General features: G+C 35.8%; 1 protein-coding gene across 2 annotated transcripts in view; it reads right to left on the bottom strand.

The window, feature by feature from the left end:
* The window catches only part of ANO3 (anoctamin 3), a 426,276-nt gene that overhangs the window by 168,121 nt on the left and 237,698 nt on the right, over positions 1 to 20,457 (bottom strand). For both annotated transcript variants that reach the window (XM_023239658.2, XM_023239659.2), the window contains one exon: positions 8,621 to 8,739. In XM_023239658.2, coding sequence (XP_023095426.1) covers positions 8,621 to 8,739 — 119 coding nt within the window. The remainder of the gene's footprint in view (positions 1 to 8,620; positions 8,740 to 20,457) is intronic.

The following is a 20,457-nucleotide window of genomic DNA, read 5'->3' as shown; positions in this document are numbered from 1 at the left end:
AGATAATAAAAAGCAAAGCTGCCTATTTCAGAGCAACATTTCAAGGTTTTTGAAGGTGTGATTAATGTGTAAGTATTTTTCTTACGGTTAACTACTGAACTGGAGTCAGAAAGGCACAGGTTCTGGAATCAAAGAGACATGGTACAATCCATCTGGGTTACTGTCTAGCTCAGAGACTGGACAAAACACCTTTAACCTTTATTTTCTTCATTAGTAAAATAAGAATACTACTGGTTCCTCTCATTGAGTGTGGGAGTTAAATGAGATAATACATACAAAGTGCTTACCGCAGCTTCTGGTGTATGTGATCAATATGTATTAGGGGGAGGAACCGAAATGCTACTTACAATAGCTACCAGACTACAAAGATGAAGTCCTGAACTGTTCTTGTCTTGCCAGTGTAGCAAGTGGAAGAGCAGTTTAAGGAAACAGAACCATCTTATTTTTCAAATCTTGGCTCAGTCATTCATTAGCCGTGTAAAATTTCAAAATGGGGATGATGTTGTATGATAATACTTATGGCTTGAATTTAAGAACACATGACATAACCTTAAATCATTTGAATCCTATGACCCAGTGATAAACACTTTAAAAATTTGTTGTGTATCTTCTCAGTAAGAGTTAGATATTTTTATATAATCAATATCAAACTGTACATGTTGCTTTTAAACTTTTTTTTTTAATTTTTTTTTTAACGTTTTTATTTTTGAGACAGAGAGAGACAGAGCATGAATGGGGGAGGGTCAGAGAGAGGGAGACACAGAATCTGAAACAGGCTCCAGGCTCTGAGCTGTCAGCACAGAGCCCGACGCGGGGCTCGAACTCATAGAGTGTGAGATCATGACCTGAGCCGAAGTCGGCTGCTTAACCGACTGAGCCAGCCAGGCGCCCCTACATGTTGCTTTTAATAACAACCTTCTTGTTTAATCATACATTGTGATCATTTCTTATCCTTACCTATTTTGGAAGTTTATTTTTCAGTTGCCTCATTTGAGGGATTAGTTTTTATTCAACTTATTTATTTAAATTCAAGTTAGTTAACATACAGTGTAGTCCTGCTTTCAGCAGTAGAATCCAGTGATTCATCACATATAACACCTGGTGCTCATCCCAGGAAGTGTCCTCCTTAATGCCCAACGTCCATTTAGCCCACCCTCCCCACCTACCTCCCCTCCAGCAACTCTGCTCTCTGTACTTAAGAGTTTCTTATGGTTTGCCTCCCTCTCTGTTTTTATCTTATTTTTCCTTCCCTTCCACTATGTTCATCTGTCGTGTTTCTTAAATTCCACATAAGAGTGAAATTGTGATATTTGTCTTTCTCTATGTCGCTTAGCACAGTATACTCTAGTTCCATCTACATTGTTGCAAATGAAGGCGTTATTATTTTTAATTTTAAATTTTACTTTAGAACATTTAAGTGTTTATAGTCCCTCACCACCCACAAATTACAGTGTGAGAAACATCCAAACATAATTATATGGGCCAACATCTAATTATATTTTCTGAATAAATTCTTAGAAGTGGGTCAAAAGGTAAGATTATTTTAAGGCTTTTAATCCTCATTGTTAAGTTGTTTTCCAGAAAATGAGGATCAATATACATGTCTACCAGCTAGCAAGAAACAGTTTATAGTGTCAATACTGGTTTTTTTTAAATTATTTTTTAATTTGATTAAAAAAAAACATTGCTTATGGGGCCCATGGGTGGCTTCAGTCAGTTAAGAGTCTGACTGGCTCAGGCCATGATCTCACAGTTGGTGAGTTCGAGCCCCACATCGGGCTCTGTGCTGACAGCTCAGAACCTGGAACCTGTTTAGGATTATTTGTCTTCCTCTCTCTCTGCTCCTCCCCCCTTCACACTCTGTCTCTCAAAAATAAATAAACATTAAAAAAGAACATTGCTTATGTTTGCATTTCTGCAATTGCTAGTACTGCTAATAGTTTTACATGTTAAATTATACTACTTTTCAATTTTTTCACTCATATTTATCGATTATATAATATCTTTATAAGTTAAGAATATTAACTATTGTTTGGTAAGTATGTTCTATTATATCAGTTCATTATCATATCTTACGTTTATCCCTTACTCTAATTTTATCGTAATTTTGATACTGATTATAATGTAAATAGTCAAATCTATCAAGTTTTCCATAATCAATTGTTTAAAAATGTTTCTTTTTTTGTTTTGGGAGGTGCAGAGAGAGAAAAGGAGAGAGAGAATTCTACGCAGGCTCCCTGCTGTCAGCACAGAGTCCAACACCAGGCTCAATCTCAACAACTGTGAGATTATGACCTGAGGCAAAATCGAGTCAGCCATTTAACTGACTAAGCCACCTAGGCGCCCCTAGGATTGATTTTATTGTTTTTTTAAAAAGACCATTTAGAAAGCCATTTCACTATTCTGTGATTAGCAAAAAAAAAATGCTTATTTTATATTTATATATCCATTTTAAGTCTATTAACTGTTTAGCTCTTCAATAATTCATTTGGCTGTAAGATGCACTAGGCATCTAAAATTAGTGTAACACCTTATTGACCTATTATTGTGAGAACATTTGCACATTTTGAAAGATCAATATTACATTACCGATGTGAAATACCTTCATCATAACACCACATACACACACACACACACACACACACACACACACACACACACATCACATACTACCTTTAGGTTTAAGTAATCTACAGATAATGTGGAAGGATTCTAAAAAATCTTACACTAAATGTTCTGTAATATCTACACTACCAATAGGCTGGTAAAACACAAGTCCTCACCACTTACTAGGGAAAGTTTCTGAGGGTCAAGGTAAATACCTAATGGCACTAAACTCCTATGGTTGCAGGGAGGATAAAACTTCCTTCTATGTTAGACAAAGACTCTGCAAACAAGACCAAGCATCTTTTGGGCTGCTTGAAAAGAAGTCTTCTTATACTAGGCAAGAAAATAAACTTAAGAAAGTGGCCAGAAAGATGAACAAATCAAGATAACCTGTTGTATGTTCCATAATATATATGAAAATTAAATATTTAGGGTACCATTTCCAACAATAACATTACTAAATAAAAAAATATTACTTCTGGTCCTTACATTATGAAAATATGAACATTTTCCTTAGAAACTGACTTATCCCATTACATGCAAATAATTAGCACTTAATTTCATGTGTAATTTTGTCAATTAAAGCAGCCCCATAGGGCCCAGTTTAGTCATTTATCTTGTAGTTTAAGTCGTCATTATCTCATAATTGCTAGGAAAAAAAGTATGCAAGTTCAGAATGCTAATAATCCCTGTACATTACATGGAGGCAAAGAGAAACTGAGGCACATGAAACATTTGCTGATACCCACATGGAAGGTACAGGAAACTGCAGAGGCCATCCTCCTCTCGTGTTCTCCAACATATGATGTGTCTCCAGCCTCCATAGAAAATTATTCCTGCTACCAGTTGAGTTAAAGATGAACACCATCTGCCAATGCCAGTTGACACAGTCAAACTGAATGGCTTTGTGATCTAAATTTAATGAACTGCTAAAATATTCATATCAAGATTTTCCTGATCCATAACCTTTTTCCTGTCTGTTTTGATACTCAGCATCCTTTAAGAGGAGAAGTCACTGTAATTTGGAATATAGATTCATATTCCCAGACTGGTTATTGGCCACATCTGCAATTGTTTTTGGCATCCTGAGGGATAGTGGCAGCAGGAAATTCTTCATTAACATTCACTACAGAAGCCATGGGTTCTGCTTCACAGATTTGTGCCTTCTAACCTAAATGAACTATAGATGTTTCCTGTAAATTATTCACATCTAGAGGCCTTAGCTGGTGTGTAGGACAGGGTGCTTTGACAGAGAGGGATTTTGCTTCTGGGGGTCATCCAGCTGGCGGTAGGATGTTATCTTTAATCGTTATTCATAGTGATCTCTATATTAATAAGACAGAAAAAGGAAATATTCACCCAAACTGTTTTAAAAACAATCTCTCTACTCTAGAACTCTGCTTGCAGTCAGAGCAGGTGCCTTGGTCTATATGGATTTACAGAATTTTTCCTTTTTTTCATTACAAATTTACTTTCTGAAATTTTTTATCCATATAGTTGTGACAGATACTTTTTGTCAAAATGTTAAAAAAAGAAATAAAGAAAGAAAGAAATTTGTCTTTAAAAAATAATTCTTCACCAATTTTAGTGGGTACTTGTGACTACTGCTAACTATCCACACATAGTTCCATTGAAGGTAATCTTGAAATTCTACCCTGATTTGATATTATCACAAAGAAAACACTTTTGCAAATAGAGTTTTTTTTTTAAAGATAAACAATGTCAGAATGTTTTAGATAGGCTGGCTAGATACCATGCTATTTAGATTATGACATTTAAAATATACTTGGGCTCTGTGGAGCGAAATGGGTAATATGAGTATGTTATGGAAAACCTAGGGACAATTTTTCAAATCTTCCCAGTAATGGAGGAAGAATTCACTTTACATTAACAATCACTGGTGTCAGCCCACATGCTGTCCTTTAACATTCATGGCCGCATCCATTATCTACTGCTGAGAAACAAATCATCACCAAACGATTTTCATTTAGATCATGATTCCGTGGGGAGGCTGGGCCCAACTGGGTAGTTCATCTGGGTTCAGCTGAACTGTTTCAGGCTCTGAGTTTCCTGGTCTTTGCCACTGAATTCTCTCATATTTCTGCTTCAGTTGGGGCAACTGGGCTCACTAGGCTCTGATCCACATGGCTCATCCTCAGGCAGGACAATTCTGGCTTGTTTACTGTGGTGGAGGCACAGTCCCAAGAGAAAGAATGGGAGCACAAGATCTTTGGAGTCCAAGGTTCAGTACTGTCACATTGTGACTTTCTGCAGCAGTCTGCTAGCCAAAGCAAGGCCCAAGGCCATTCTAAGGATTCTATCTCTTGATGGGAGATGCTAAAAATAGAGATATAAGAAAGACTGTGGCCTATGTCCCATCTACTACAGTGCCTCTGAGTTATTTAAAATGGCTCCTGTCAAAAAGCTTGAGGCTAGCCTAAATCTAGTTTTATCACATAGTATGATCTCTCATTTCCAGAGCCTCTTAGCTTTCTCCATTTATATGCATGTATCCTGTGCTGCATCCCGATACCTGGACAGCAAAACCTGTCCGTATGTGCCATCTTCATTTGTCCTACAAGTGCCAAGTTTTACACGTGGTATCTTCCAAATACATAACATAAATATTTACTACTATTTTCTATTACTTTATCAATATGACTTCATCATAGGAGATATCAGTATTGTAGATGTTTTCATTTTCTCAAATATTAAAGGATTTTAGTATAAATGACATCCCAAAAGTTCATGATTAGAATAAAACATCCTAAAGATCCAATTCATTGTTCTCAAGATTAATTCTATAACAAACTATGGTGCCTTACAAATATACTTATTTCATTAAATTATCATAAGCAGTGGATATATGGTCATAATTTAAACTCAGCATGCTGACTCAAGATCATTCAGGCAATGTTTGCACAATGGTTGACAAATCAAATGCTCCATACATTTTTAGATTTGCTTGTTTGTTTTTAAAGCTGATGAGCTCAACAGACTTCCTCATAAATTCAATGTAAAATGAATTTACCTACTTTAGAGCTAGGTTCATAAGAAATATGGCAAATTTTGTTAGAAAGCTCCCCTTGTTTTCCTGTAATCCAGTACTTATCATTACTCACGATATAGTTTCCATTAGCAATCACTTTCTCCTGAAAATTTTTGCTTTTAAACTTGTTCCCTCACCTCTAAAATGATCCCTTTGCAATTGAGTAACTTCTATAAAGACATAAAATATCAGTTGCATCACATCATATGCATGGGGCATGTGGCAATCAGTACAATATCCCAATCAGAAAAAAAATGTGTGAAGCACAGATCTTCAGCCAGATCTGAAGCACAGATCTTCAGCCACAGAATGTATATATATATTCATACATGTTAATTTAAACAATATGAAAGTTGCTATTTTGTAGCACATAAATGAAGGGATCTTGTCAATTTCATAAGGTCCAACTTAAAATATACATAATCTAATATATGCACACACATATGCACATAAATACTCATATCACTTAGTAGTGGGAAGGAGTAAGAGGAAGGCTGACCAATTTATAAATGTAAGGATATCCAGATACTGGCCCAAAAAGAAATAAAAGTCACTGCTCTTCAAGGTTCCCTGTAACAAATGTACACAATTAACATAATCCAACAGATTATTTTGCCCTTCATTTGTAGACAGGCAAGTAACCAGTGAACATTTTCTTTCTTTTTATAATGGGACCATTTTTTCAAATGGGATTTGTACTGTGATTGAAGCTATGAAATGGATAAAAGTGGATGTATTTCAACAGAAACTAAAAAAGTGAGTCCAAACCATCCAGGTGATACGTGACTTTTCTCTACATTTTGAGTAGAATTACAATAGCAGGAAAGTATGTAATTACATTCAGTAAGACATTATACTAGGATTTCTTAGTTCGAACAACTATTACCATCATCACATGCCATTCCCTTAACATCAAAAATAAAATATGCATGCAAGTTTAACTATTTCTTCTTAACTTTTACATTACACAGTTCAAGTCTGGTCAAAGTGAGATTGAGAAATAGCTACTGTTGGGGTGCCTGGCTGGCTTAGTCTGTAGAGCATGTGACTCTTGATCTCTGGTTTGAGCTCAAGCCCCACATTGGGAGTGGAGCCTACAACGAAAGAAAGAAAGAAAAAGAAAGAAAGAAAGAAGAAGAAAGAAGGAAGGAAAGAAGAAAGGAAGGAAGGAAGGAAGGAAGGAAGGAAGGAAGGAAGGAAGGAAGGAAAGAAGAAAGGAAGGAAGGAAGGAAGGAAGGAAAGAAGGAAGGAAGGAAAGAAGGAAGGAAGGAAAGAAGAGAAAAAGGAAGGAAGAAGGAAAGAAAGAAACAAAGAAAGGGCAGGCTACTGTTGAGCAACAATAAAATGGTGGGGTATCATTGGTGGCATGTGGTAAATCCTAGAGAAGCAGATGAGACAGATTTTATTTTATCTTTGTTCATTTCCTAATTACTTTTTAAATTTTTAAAAATGTTTTTATTTATTTTTGAAGGAGAGAGACAGAGCATGAGCGGGGGAGGAGCAGAGAGAGAGGGAGACACAGAATCCAAAGCAGGCTCTAGGCTCTAAGCTGTCAGCACAGAGACTGATGCAGGGCTCAAACTCACAAACTGTGAGATCATGACCTGAGCCAAAGTCAGACGCTTAACGGGCGGAACCATCCAGGAGCCCCTCATTTCTTAATTATTTAAAGCATACTGTGTTTGCCTGCTCATTGGTGCCATAGGCATCTTAAAGAACAACATCCGTTTGCTTGGTTTTTTTCCTATTTCTGATAACCTCTCCTCTCAGTTGACTTGAAACAATGTTTCACAGATAGAAGAAACATTCTAAACATCATGATGATCAGACAGTCACAAGGAGGCCGATGAAGTAACAGGGTAGACAAACTCCTGATTTGTAAAGATAACCTAAGAGTTATTGGCACAAAATACTGACCACATTTAACAAAACAAAACCAAAGAGGGATGGAGAAATTTGACACAAGCATTTATTCTTACATCTATTTATCAAAGTTGGTCTCATTTATGATGGTAATATTTAACTTGTGCCAAATTTCTTCACTGATGCTTTTGTGGTGACTAATGAAGGGATTTTCAAAACTAATCCAAGCCAAACCAAATCAAACATCAGAGAAATATATATTCAAGGGTGTGATTATTAGACTTGCAGAAACAATGAAAGCAAGTCATTCCCCTGTGTTAACCTGCAAATTTCTTTTACAAAGCCATTCCCACTTTAATCAATAGGAAACAATGAAAAAAAAAAGTGGGCTTGGACTGAGTCAGAATTTGTCTTGGAGCATATCAAACAGGGATGCTATTTGGTGTTGAATAACCAAACTCAGATGCTTTGAAGAGTGCACAAAATCATTTTGTTTGAGGGATGGTCGGATTGCTGCAGCCAGGTTTTTTCTCTTTTTTAAACTGAACTCTAGCCCAGTTCTTCCTCTGTGGAAGAACTACAGTTTCAATGAGGTATTCTCTGCCTCCATGTTGTTATAAAAAACCTGCATATAGTCAGCTATGCTCTTAAAATACTTTCATATGGTTGTCTCATGCACTCATCAAAGAATTCTGTCAACCAGAAAGCATAATCCAACTTTACAGATGAAAAAAACAACGCTCAGTGAGTTTAATTAACCGGTTCAAATTATCACAACTAGGAAGGAGTGGAACTAGAAATCAAATCTTGGTCCATTCCATGCTCTCATGCAACCATGTTGCCTTTCAATAAAAATGTAAAATGAGGCAATAAACCCCTAAAGGTTAATGTTGCAGTTCAGATTGTTTTTAAAAAATGTTTGATAATATACATGAATATGATGTCTACATATAACTTCCCACCTTTAAGTCCTTAAAGATGTGTATTAAGCTGTGTGACCTCTTATACTCTCCAGCACAATATGCATTAATGTTGAAAGGAAATGCAAGGGTTTAGACATATCGCTTTCAAGTGACTTATTGATAGTTTAGTTTGTATTACCTTAGACAATTTTGCCTTGGATTCAGAATTATCTTTGGGAACAGAGTCTTTAATAAGCCGAGATCGGTCATAATTAGCATGTTCTGATTCATCCATGTAATCCTTATCTTTTCCTAGGGCTAGAAAAGAGAAAGAGAAAATTAAATCCATTTTTATACTTCTTCCTTTTCTTTCTCTTTAAATGTACTAATCTCTCTTTTATTCATGTTTTCCAAGGGTTAGCCAAGTATAACTCTCTTATGACCATTTGGCCAAAATGTAAGCTAAAAAAAAAAAAAAGAAGAAAGAAAAGAAATAACATGACAGCTTCTCTGTTAGTGGATTAACACTGATGCTACAGTAACTTTCATAAGAATTAAATGCATCTCTACTGTTCAATGTACTTAAGCTTTGAAAATAAAATTAGAATCATGCAAGCTCATCACCTCTTTCGAACTTGAAGACAAAGATATTTCTAAGAATTCAATAGCTTCCCAAACATTTATTTGCTTAATTAAAAACTGTATGAATTTTGAAATTCAATAGATTCCCAAACATTTGTTTGCTTAATTAAAAACTGCAAGAATTTTGAGAATTTGTTTTCTTAAAAGTTGGAAAGTTTTCTAAATGTGAATTTGACTGAAGAGTGACAGAAGCTCTGAAAAATTATGGAAGAAAGTCTAACAAACGTTACAAGAAAATCTTTTTAAAAATATTAGGAGATTGAAATGAAACTACAACTACAAAAAAAGGAGAGGACATTAAAAAATAATTCCTATTAGAATTACAAAAAGAGTAAGACCCCGTAATATCAACCACGTGTAAGAGCATATATGAACAATGAAGAAGCTATAGTCAAGGTAAAAAAGTACAAAACAAGAAGCCTCTATGGTGACTGCAAGTACAACCAAGAACTGTGACATGCCTCACAAAATCTGCATTCCATAGGACACAAGCCTCTCTTCAAATTCAAAAACAGAATCGTACATATTTAGCTTTTTCAAATAAATCAAAATATTTTGGAGAGAGTTATTCAATTCCATCTGTTGACACCCACGAAACATAAACTTTGACATAGACAGCCATGTATAATGCTTTAAAGAGTTCAATCATTTGACTTAGTGTTGTAACAGAGTAAAAAATTATTTATTATACATGCATTAATTTCTTTTATTAGTAATGCATAAAATCTGTGCATATGTTATACTATGCACAGCCAGGGTATTGGAATCTTAGCAATGGTATGAACTAAGATTGGACAGGTAATATTATGTCTTAGTATGTCATTAATTGCCACTTATGTTAAAATGTTCTAAGCACTTACACTTATACCTAGATCTATTAAAAAGAGCTAACTGGTGGTTAACATTTGTTGAGTACATATGAAGAGCCAGAAACTTTACAGGTATTATTTCCTCTAATCCTTATAACAATTGTACAAAGTGGGTATGCTTTTTTTACCTACATTTAATAGTAAATTAAGGCAGATGGAGATTAAATATTGTGTCAAAGTCACTAATTCAATAAGGAGTGCATCTAGAACTGAAACATATCCAGATTTGACTCCAAAGCTGAGGCTCATGAATATACCATAATGTTTTCCCTAGATTTATGTAGATTACATTTGATTCATTTAACAATTATTTATCAAACACTTATGATATGCCAGACATTGTTCTAAGAGTTGGAAATATAGCAGCAAACAGAATTCTGCCTTCATGGGACGTTCAAGTACAAGAAGAAAACGATAAATAACACAAATTAAGAAAACAGTAAGTATGTTTTCTGGTGAGTGCATTGGAAAATATACATTAGAAAGGAAGGATGTAGGTGTCAAAGGTGGGGAGAGGGATGCTAGTTTAGACAGAGAGACTAGGTAGGAGTTACTGCAATAATCAGGTAGAAAGGATATGGTTTGGGCCAGGGTGGTATCAAGATGGAGAAATGGTCAAACTGAAGATGTATTTTTTAAGGAAAAGTTAACAGAGTTCTACTGGATGTGACATATGAAAGAGAAAAGTCAACAATAGTCCCAATGGTTTTGTTCTGAGCACTGGGAAGGGTGCCATATTATTTTCACATATTGTTCGATTAAATCCTTTACAGGTATTATTTCTAGACTTTGTTACTGATGAGGAAATGTAGCAGTTACCTAGAATCTTACATTTGGTGTGTGGCAATAGAGTTCCAGAAATCGGGCTCTAACCTTACGTTTCTAGCCACTGTGTAATACCGCTTCTTGTAGTACTTGGAGAGATGATGATTTAGGAAACTTTGAAGCAATAAAATATTCACAATTTAAAAAAATGGGGTCACATAAAAATTGTAATATATTTATTGAATGAAAAAAGGTAGAGTCTCTAATTATAAACATAATTTTCTATCCTCCTAAAGTTGACAAGGATGGAGATAAATGTTAGTATCCCAATAGATAAAGATAAAAATTGTAAGCAGACAAGAAATGAAAGATAAATTTAGTAAAAACTTATTTATTTTTCTATGGTTTAATACTTTCAATGACCAAGAACTTAAAGTAAAAAAGGTACTATTTTATGCCAGTACAGAAATATTCTTTTGCATCTTTCATTTTTTAAAACGTTTTATTATTTATTTTTGAGAGAGAGAGAGAGAGAGGGACAGAATGTGAGCAGGGAGGGACAAAGAGAGAGGGAGACACAGATCCAAAGCAGGCTCCAGGCTCTGAGATGTCAGCACAGAGCCTGATGCGGGACTCGATATCACAAGCTGTGAGATCATGACCTGAGCCGAAGTAGGATGCTTAACCAACTGAGCCACCCAGGCACCCCATTGCATCTTTCATTTTTGATAAAAATATCCAGGGGCGTCTTGGTGGCTCAGCTGACTAAGCCATCTGACTTCAGCTCAGGTCATGATCTCAAGGTTTGTGGGTTCGAGCCCCATGTTGGCCTCTGTGCTTACAGCTCAGAGCCTGGATCCTGCTTCAGATTCTGTGTTTCCTCTCTCTGTGTCCCTTCTCTGCTCCCACTCTGTCTCTCTCTCTCTCTGTCTCTGTCTCTCTCTCTCTCTCTCAAAAATAAATAAACACAAAAAAATTAAAAAATATATATCCAGATGCTAGGGAAACTGATAATAGTCATTTGTTTTCTGAACCAATATAAATTGGTAAAACTTTTGGAACAAAGTATGTCAATATGTTTTAAGAGCACAACTGGAGAGGAATCTTAAAATCATCTAAAAGAAAAAAAAAATCTATGTTCACAAGAATGTTCTCCCAAGTCTATGCATAATAAAATACAGGAACAATTACCATTTTAATAAATAGCAACTCCATTCTTCCAATTACACAGGCCAAAATCATGACTCCTCATTTTCTCTTATACCTAATGTCCTATCCTTGAGTAAATTTTGTTGACTGAGCATGAAGTATCATTTATTTTTCTGCTTTGTTTTACTCCTTAGCATCTATCAGTATTGAACATGCAATATGTTTTTATTTATCTTCATTTACTATGTATTTCCCTCACTAGGGTATTTGAGGGCCAGTTTTTTGCTTTGTTCATTTTTCTTGTCTTTTTCATTCACTGTTTTGTCCCTAACGTCTAGAACAAGGTCTGACCTGCCACTGCCATTCAGTAAAATTTGCTGAATGACTACGGGATTTAAATGTCCATCATTCTTATCTGAACTACCTTCAAATTATATCTAGAAGTTGATAATTTACCACCATTGTACGTTCTTAACCCAAACCACCACTCTTTCTTGGCAGAAGTCTGTGAGAATCTCCTAACCACTCTTCCTATTTCTATATTTTGCTACTATCACATGATAGCCAGAGGGGCCCTTTCAAAGCTTAAGTTAAATTACATTAAACTTCTACTCAAAACCTTCCAATAGTTTCTTAGCTCCAAGTAAAAGTCATATCTACATCATGGCACCCTAGGTAAGCACCATCTTTGATGTTAAGTATGCTCTCACCACAGAGCCTTTGCACTTGCTCTTTTCTCTGCCAGGAATGCTCAATCCCTATTGCAGCCAAGCATCTGCTCATGTCACAGCCTCAGAGAATCTCTCCATGACCACTGTTTCTAAAATAAAACCTCCCATACTTCTTTGTCTCCTCATAAGGCTTTATTACTTTTATCAGCACTTGACGTAGAATAACACACACACACACACACACACACACACACACACACACACAATAATGCATGGTATATATGTACATATATATCAGCACTTGATATTAAGTTATAGCATAGATATATAAGATATATGAATGCTATATATACATGTATATATACACAAATAAACATTTTTACATGCATATATGTGTTTGTATCCATATAAGAAACAGGAAGAGTATATAGATATAGATATAGATATAGATATAGACACACACACATACACACATACATACATACATATAATACTTACAACTCATTAATAAGAAGGCAAATAACCCAATTTATAAATAGGCAAAGGATCTGAATAGACATTTTTCCAAAAAAAGATATACAAGTGGCCAATAATCACATGAAAAGATGCTCAACATCATTATTACCAGGGACATATAAATCAAACCCACAATGAGACCACTTCACACTCACTGGGATGGCTATAATAAAAAAGATGGGGGCATCTGGGTGGCTCAGTCAGCTGAGCGCCCAACCCTTGATTTTAGCTCAGGTCATGATCTCATAGTTCATGAATTCGAGCCCTGCATTGGGCTCTGTGCTGACAGTGGAGATCCTACTTAGGATTCTTCCTCTCTCTTCCTTTCTCTCGCTTGTGCTCTGTCTCTCAAAAGGAATAAAAACATTAAAAAAATGGACAATAACAACCACTGGGGAGCATATAGAGACATCAAGCCCTCATACACTGTTGATGGGAATGAAAAATAGTGCAGTTGCTGTAGAAACCAATCTGGCAGTTCTTCAAAAGTTTTAACATAGTTACTATATGATTCCCTATACTACTCCTAGGTACATTCTCAACATAAATGAAAATATAAATTCTCAAAAAATTTGCAGCATTATTCGTAATAGCCCCAAAAGCAAAAGCAATCCAAATATTCATCACCTGATGGATGAATGAATGAAGCATACAATGGTATATTATTCAGCAATAAAAAGGAACGAAGTATTGATTAGTGCTAAAACATGGATGACCGCCTGGATACATTAGGCTAAGTGAAAATGCTAGTCACAAAAGACCAAATATTATGTGATTCCATTTATATGAACTGTCCAGAATAATCTATAGAAACAGAGAGTAAATGAGGCTTGGGGAGTTGGGGTAAGAATAATAGGTGACTGCTAATAGGTATGGGGACTCCTTTTGAGGTGATGAAAATATTCTAAAATTGGTTATGGTGATGACTGCACACCGCTGTGAATATACTAGAAATCATTGAGTTGTAGACTTAAAATGGGTGAATTCTATGGTATGTGAACGATGTCTCAATAAGGCTACTATATGAGGAAAAAAAAAACAAGATTCTGAAAGCTTAAACAAACCATTTAATATGTTGAAGTAGGGAGCCCAATGTAATAAAAAGTCCAAAATAATAAAAACAACTAATAATGATTTCAGTGAGCCCAAATTAACTCTGATTATGTCATTTATTAGATTAAAGGCAGTGGGTCAGTGAAAGTTTCTTACTCTGAAAATCTGGGATAATAACATCTTCCAAGAATTAAATGAAATAATCTATGTGATTTGTACACATAAGTTATTGAAGAAATTCATATTCTTTTCCTTTGATCTTTCTCTAAATTTATAATTCTAGTAATTAGGAATATACAAAACCAATTATTTATTTTGGGGCTACAAAAAAGTCATATCATCTATTTTAAATGGACAGTAACGTAATTAACTGAGTATACCAATGAACAATTTAAAATCTAATCTAAAAAACCCCTTTTTCAATCATCAGTAATATAATTTATGATGAAAACTTTTATTGAGACAAGTGAGAATCCATTAACTCTTCCAAGTTTTGTTTACAAACCAACATTGGCTCAAAACTCAAGGGGACCAATCAGGATAGGAGCCTCCTATGGCTGCAGCATAAACCTTAGAGTCATTTCCAAGAGTGTAATTTTAACCGACAAAGTATTCCAGCTCAATTCTTCTTTATTTTAATGCCATTTCATTACTTTGCTACATTGTAATATAACTGCTGGAGTATCTGGAAATGGATAAGGTAACTGTTAGGCAATTTTAAACATGTGTGAGTGATCTTATTAGATGGCCTCCACTTACTTCCACCTGTGCAACCTTCTCATACATAGCTAATGATAGTGTGTTCCAGGATTGCCAGAGTAGTTGGGGCTGAAGATTAAAATAATAATAATAATAATAATAATAATAATAATGGCTTAAGGTTATTTTTAAAATTTTTTTAATGTTTATTTATTTTTGAGAGAGACAGAGACAGAATACGAGTGGGTTAGGGGCAGAGAGAGAGGGAGACACAGAATCTGAAGCAGGCTCCAGGCTCTGAGCCTTCAGCACATAGCCTGACACGGGGCTCAACTCTCGAGCTGTGTGATCATGACTTGAGCTGAAGTCAGACTCTCAACCAACTGAGTCACCCAGGCACCCCAAGGTTATTTTTATTCTTTATAATTTATATATAAATTTATATACACTAAAACCATTGAGTTGTACATTTAAAATCGGTGAAATGTAAGGAATGTGAATTATCTCAATAAATTATATTTTAAAAAATATATAATTAAAATTATATTAAAAAAAAGATTCTCAAAGCTTAAAAAATTATTTAATATGTTGAACCAGGGGGCTGATACAGTGAAAAGAGAACTAATAATGATTTTAGCAAAACCAAATCAGTTTTCATATTAATTAATTTTTAATTAACATGAATATTCCCAATGTGCATTCTCTTTACTTGTATCTCACAAAAACTCTTAATTCATTTCTGTTCAATCCCTATTTACCTTATAAGAAAAATATCAAACTGTAATATTGAGATCTCCATTTCATAAATCAGGAACCTGAGGCACAGTGTATACCTTTCTACTGAATGATATAGTTCCTGAAACTGGATCTTCTGAATGCTAATAAGTTCCATGATTTTAAAAATTATTAGTCTACTGAAGTGTCCTATGAAGAATAAACCTAATGGTCCATGTATGGTCTACTTAGTGGTTAGAACATGGTGGTAATGAAGATCCAGACTTATTCTTTATAGTCCTTCGCTGCCTACTTCTTCCTACACTAGCAGTGTTCTAAAGTCCTGACACTAGCTGGTCACGGTGAGGTAGTGCCACCCCTCACCCCACAACTAGGCAGATCTTGAAGATAAACTGCTTTCCACTGTGTCAATGTGCCAGTGTTTATTCTATCCACATCCATTGTTCCATACATTCACCTAATCATCAATTTTCCATCTATCTACCACTGAGTAGACAGTATCTATTAGACAATATGAATAAGACAGATATAAATAGCAATTATCATCTGGTGAACTGAGTATAATAGTATTATAATCAAAGTGCTATAATAATAGAAAGTAGGAAGCATCTAAATGGGTATTTGGGAGGACTTCCTGTAAAGATAATGTTAGAAAGGCATTCTCCTACTGCTTAAGAAGAGTCATAGCTATTAGGTCTTTAAGTGCTCTGCAAAACGGTTTGTCAACACAACTTACATGAAAAAGAGGAACACAGATTAGGTTTTCTGTGAGAAAAATAACAGAGTGCCGATTCCTAACAGGTGAGAAAAATCACAGCTATGAATGACATCATGGAAAGCAAAGTAGTAATGGAGAGCAGATTCTCCAAAGATATGTGTGTCAATATTCTCCTTGTCTTTCATCCATTCATCTATCCTTCCAGTGATGCTAAAAATACTCTTTGAGTACCTACTCTGTACAAGGTACTATTTCTGATTCTGGGCTACAGGCACCAACAAGACTCACAAAGTCTCCTTTGGAAAAGGGAAGAGGGAAAAAATAAATCTTATTAATTCCTGGTAAGACCTCCTGAATCAAGATCAGGTGACACAAAGTGAAGCTTGTATGAATCCAGTTTCTATCAGCGTAGGGTCTTGGGGTAAGTGCAAGCTCATTATGAACAAACAAAAGAGGGCTGGTTGGCTACAGCACTGTGAGTCAAACGAAGTTTTAGCAAGTGCTCTAGAGAGATCAGGCCCATATTCTATAAGGTCTCTGAAGGCTACAGTGAGGAGTTTACATTTTACATGTTATGGGAAACAGGGAGGATTTGAGTAGAAAAATAATGAGATTTAATTTCCCTTTTATGAAAGCTTCTTGTAACTGCTCTGTGGAAAATAGACCATAATGAGACAAGCATTGGAACAGAGACAATTAGGAAGCTATTGGGCTGATCTACCAAGAGACGTGGCAGACTGGACAAGGTGTGGCTTGGATACAGCACTTGTAGCAGCAAGAGCAGAGGTGTGTCAGATTCTGAATGGAATTTGAAAACTGAGTCAAGAGGACTTAATGGGGTTAATAAGCAATTGAAACAATTGTAATTCCCTTAATTCTGTAATCCTGAACTAGGTTGGTAACATTACTACAAAGTTCCTTTCTACCCCATCTGAAGATGAAATGCTATTTGAAAAAAAAAAATTAAAACTTAGTGGAGATCATCTAATACTACAGAATGAAAGTAAAATCATCCTATACTCATTTGACCAAAACCTTTTTAAGAAATAAAATGAACATTCCACCAAGCTGAACTATTGAGCTCATAGAAAACAAATATCTTACCACTCTAGTATAAACCATTTCCTAAGGGACTCATTTCATAACATTAGCAACCTGTTTATTTTACAAGATTAGATAGATATATATTTTGGTTGGTTGGACTCAAATTATGTTGGTTTTAATAAGCCCCAATTATATCATGTTGAAGTTATCTAATTTTGCTGCAGCATGAGTGTGGGCAGAATCAAGCATCAGTTACTTGTCAGTATGGATTTTTCTGTCTTTGTCATTTTACAGAATACTAACAACAGAAAGGGTGGGTGATGATGGCAGGGCTTCCAGGACTGATAGACAAGAGTATCATTACATCAAGATTCCAAATTCATTGTTACATGGATCAGCACTTTCCAGAATAATTGTGTGTGTGTGTGTGTGTGTGTGTGTGTGTGTGTGTGTGTGTGTGTGAATCTGTCTGTCTGTCTATGTAGGTGGGGGCACAGGGTGAAATGGTGCCTGGGCTTTGAAAGCTGCTCTATGAAAAGTAGAATTAAAGGCTCACAGATGACAAAAAAAAAAAAAAAATGAAGGACGAAAAACCAAATTCTATCTAAACCTCCCAATCTGCTTAGCTTTCTTTTTTTTTTTTTAATGTTTATTTATTTTTGAGACAGAGAGAGACAGAGCATGAACAGGGGAGGGGCAGAGAGAGAGGGAGACACAGAATCTGAAATGGGCTCCGGGCTCTGAGCTGTCAGCACAGAGCCTGACGCGGAGCTCGAACTCACAGATCGTGAGATCGTGACCTGAGCCGAAGTCGGATGCTTAACTGACTGAGCCACCCAGGCGCCCCCCTGCTTAGCTTTCTTCAATCATCTCGCAAATATATTTTGCCATGCAGTGTTACCCCCATCTTTCGCCGCTCACAGCCTCATACTTAATAACATCTTGCAGAGCTACTGTTCTATGGACATCGCTAACCACTTTTCACCTCAAAGGACTGACTGTGTGCCTACTGTGATGGTTAAGGTTTGAGAATACGAGGGATTAAGACTTCCTGGGTTGGAATCTCAATTCTCCCTTGGCTAGATATATGGCATTTGGCAAGCGATTTTATCTCTTGGCCAGATTCCTCAGCTATAAAAAGAGGTTAATAATAGTACCTAATCAAAAGAATTGTTATGAGAATTAAGTGAGATAATGCAGGTAGAGAGTTGTATAATAAGTGTTCAGTAAATTATTGCTATTCCACTCTGCCTTAAAAATCACTGGTTAGTGAAGACCTCTCCGAGCCCAGAAAAATTTGGGGTGAAAGATAAGCTTACAAGTGAGTGAATAAAGCAATGGGCAAATATTGTTGAACCTCTATGATACCATGCTAGGAGTGTGATGGAGGTATGTCTCTTCATTTATGTCAATAATCATGCAAAGTGTCGATCATTAATTCCAATTTACAAATGAGACTACTGAGGCTCAGACTGTTTAACAATATGCCACAGTGACACAGCTAGTGGATACAACAATGAGAATCTGGCCAATGTCTGGCTGAGAAAACAGCATTTCATTCATATATACTACAAATCCTGTTAGGCAAACTTAGTGAAAATGTCCAGGCCTGAATCAATAGAATCATGAATGTTCCTTCCTCCATAGCTATCATTTGGAACAGTGAGAAATACTCATCCTCAGTGGAACTGACTACATGCAGTTAACCCTGCCACAATATTGATCTTCTCTCATGGGGCAATTCAAAGTAGTTCACTTAAAAAAAAAAACACACAGCTATTAATTAGACGCATCAGTCAGTTTCCAAAAAATTGTATCAGAGCCTGTTGGCACTTAGAAATGCGTTAACCCACCCAGAAGCTGGCAGTCTGCACTCTAAAAGCAAAATTAGAAAATGTAACTTTGTTGAATTTAAAAGAGAGTATGTATTGCTAAAATACTCATGCTTTATTTAATTACACTCTTTGTATATTTGACATCGTTTTGCTGGATCTTTTCTGAAACACGATAAAATCATTCATGTTTTAGATATGCAGCTGACTCTAAAAGAGTACTTTCCAGCCAGGTGTTACATCCAGATGGATTCCTGGAATGCTTGGTGATACCACCATCAGCCAGAGCTTCATTCTCACCTTCACTGTAAAGGCAAATACCTTGTATGTAAATGCTTTAATCCCGTTAGAAGCTGTGATGTTTCTTTAAATGGAATAAATGGTACATTGACGCTGGGGGTGCTAAAATATTGACTATGGGGTACAATGCCTGGAGACACAGGAACGCAAGTCAAGTGTGTAGATTGATTGGGATACACTGGAATGACGAGGAAAGAAACACAGAGTTAGGGCACCCAATTACATTAAGCATTTAGTGACAATGTTAACATGTGTGATGGCAACCTATCAAAATAAGATGTGTAGAATTGAATGGAAAGGTTTGCATGGCCAGAGTTATTGTTAAGCTATTAACTAGTATTAATTTGGGGGAATTATTAGTGAAAGGTGCTTTGCAAACTGTTATCATCTGTATGGATGTTTTGGACAAGGTTTTTGCTCTTGTTTTTGTCTTCTTATTGGAAAATAACAATAGTCACCATTTTCAGAATTAATTACTCTGGGAAAGACCTTTGTACTCTGATAGAGTGCATTTGTTCTTATGAAAAGTTCTTTTTGATATTGATGTTGTATAGGAAATGAACCTGCTAGTGGTTGTCTTCCTTTAATTAGGAAACTGAACAAGTCAGCACCGTTTCTATGCCACACACACAAAAGTGAGTATTATAAGAAACATGACTAATTTGCAGTAATTCAAAATGCTACGATAAATGACACAGCTCATTGTTTGAAAAATTATGAAAAAGTACCTTAAGGATGTCCTTAGAGAGAAATCAGGATACATGTTTCAGGCTAGAAATTCTTCATTCTGGCTACCTTTAAGAGTTATCTGGGGTATAGTTAAAATTATGGATCCTGAATTCACTTCAGACCAATTAAAACTGATTCTCTGGAGCTCCCAGCTGACTAGAATGTGCAGCCAGAGTTGAGAATCACTGATGTAGGCAATGCAGCCAGGCCACTGATATGCTCACTACTGAAAATCTAGGATTAACTTTCTGAAGGTTATAAATAAATTCACGCTGAGGTTGTAAAATACGTGTTGGAGCAGAGTGATGTCAGTA

Source organism: Felis catus, chromosome D1 (assembly GCF_018350175.1).
Source record: "Felis catus isolate Fca126 chromosome D1, F.catus_Fca126_mat1.0, whole genome shotgun sequence".
In the NCBI taxonomy this organism is placed as follows: Eukaryota; Metazoa; Chordata; class Mammalia; order Carnivora; family Felidae; genus Felis; species Felis catus.
This window is presented reverse-complemented; position numbering and strand designations above follow the sequence as displayed.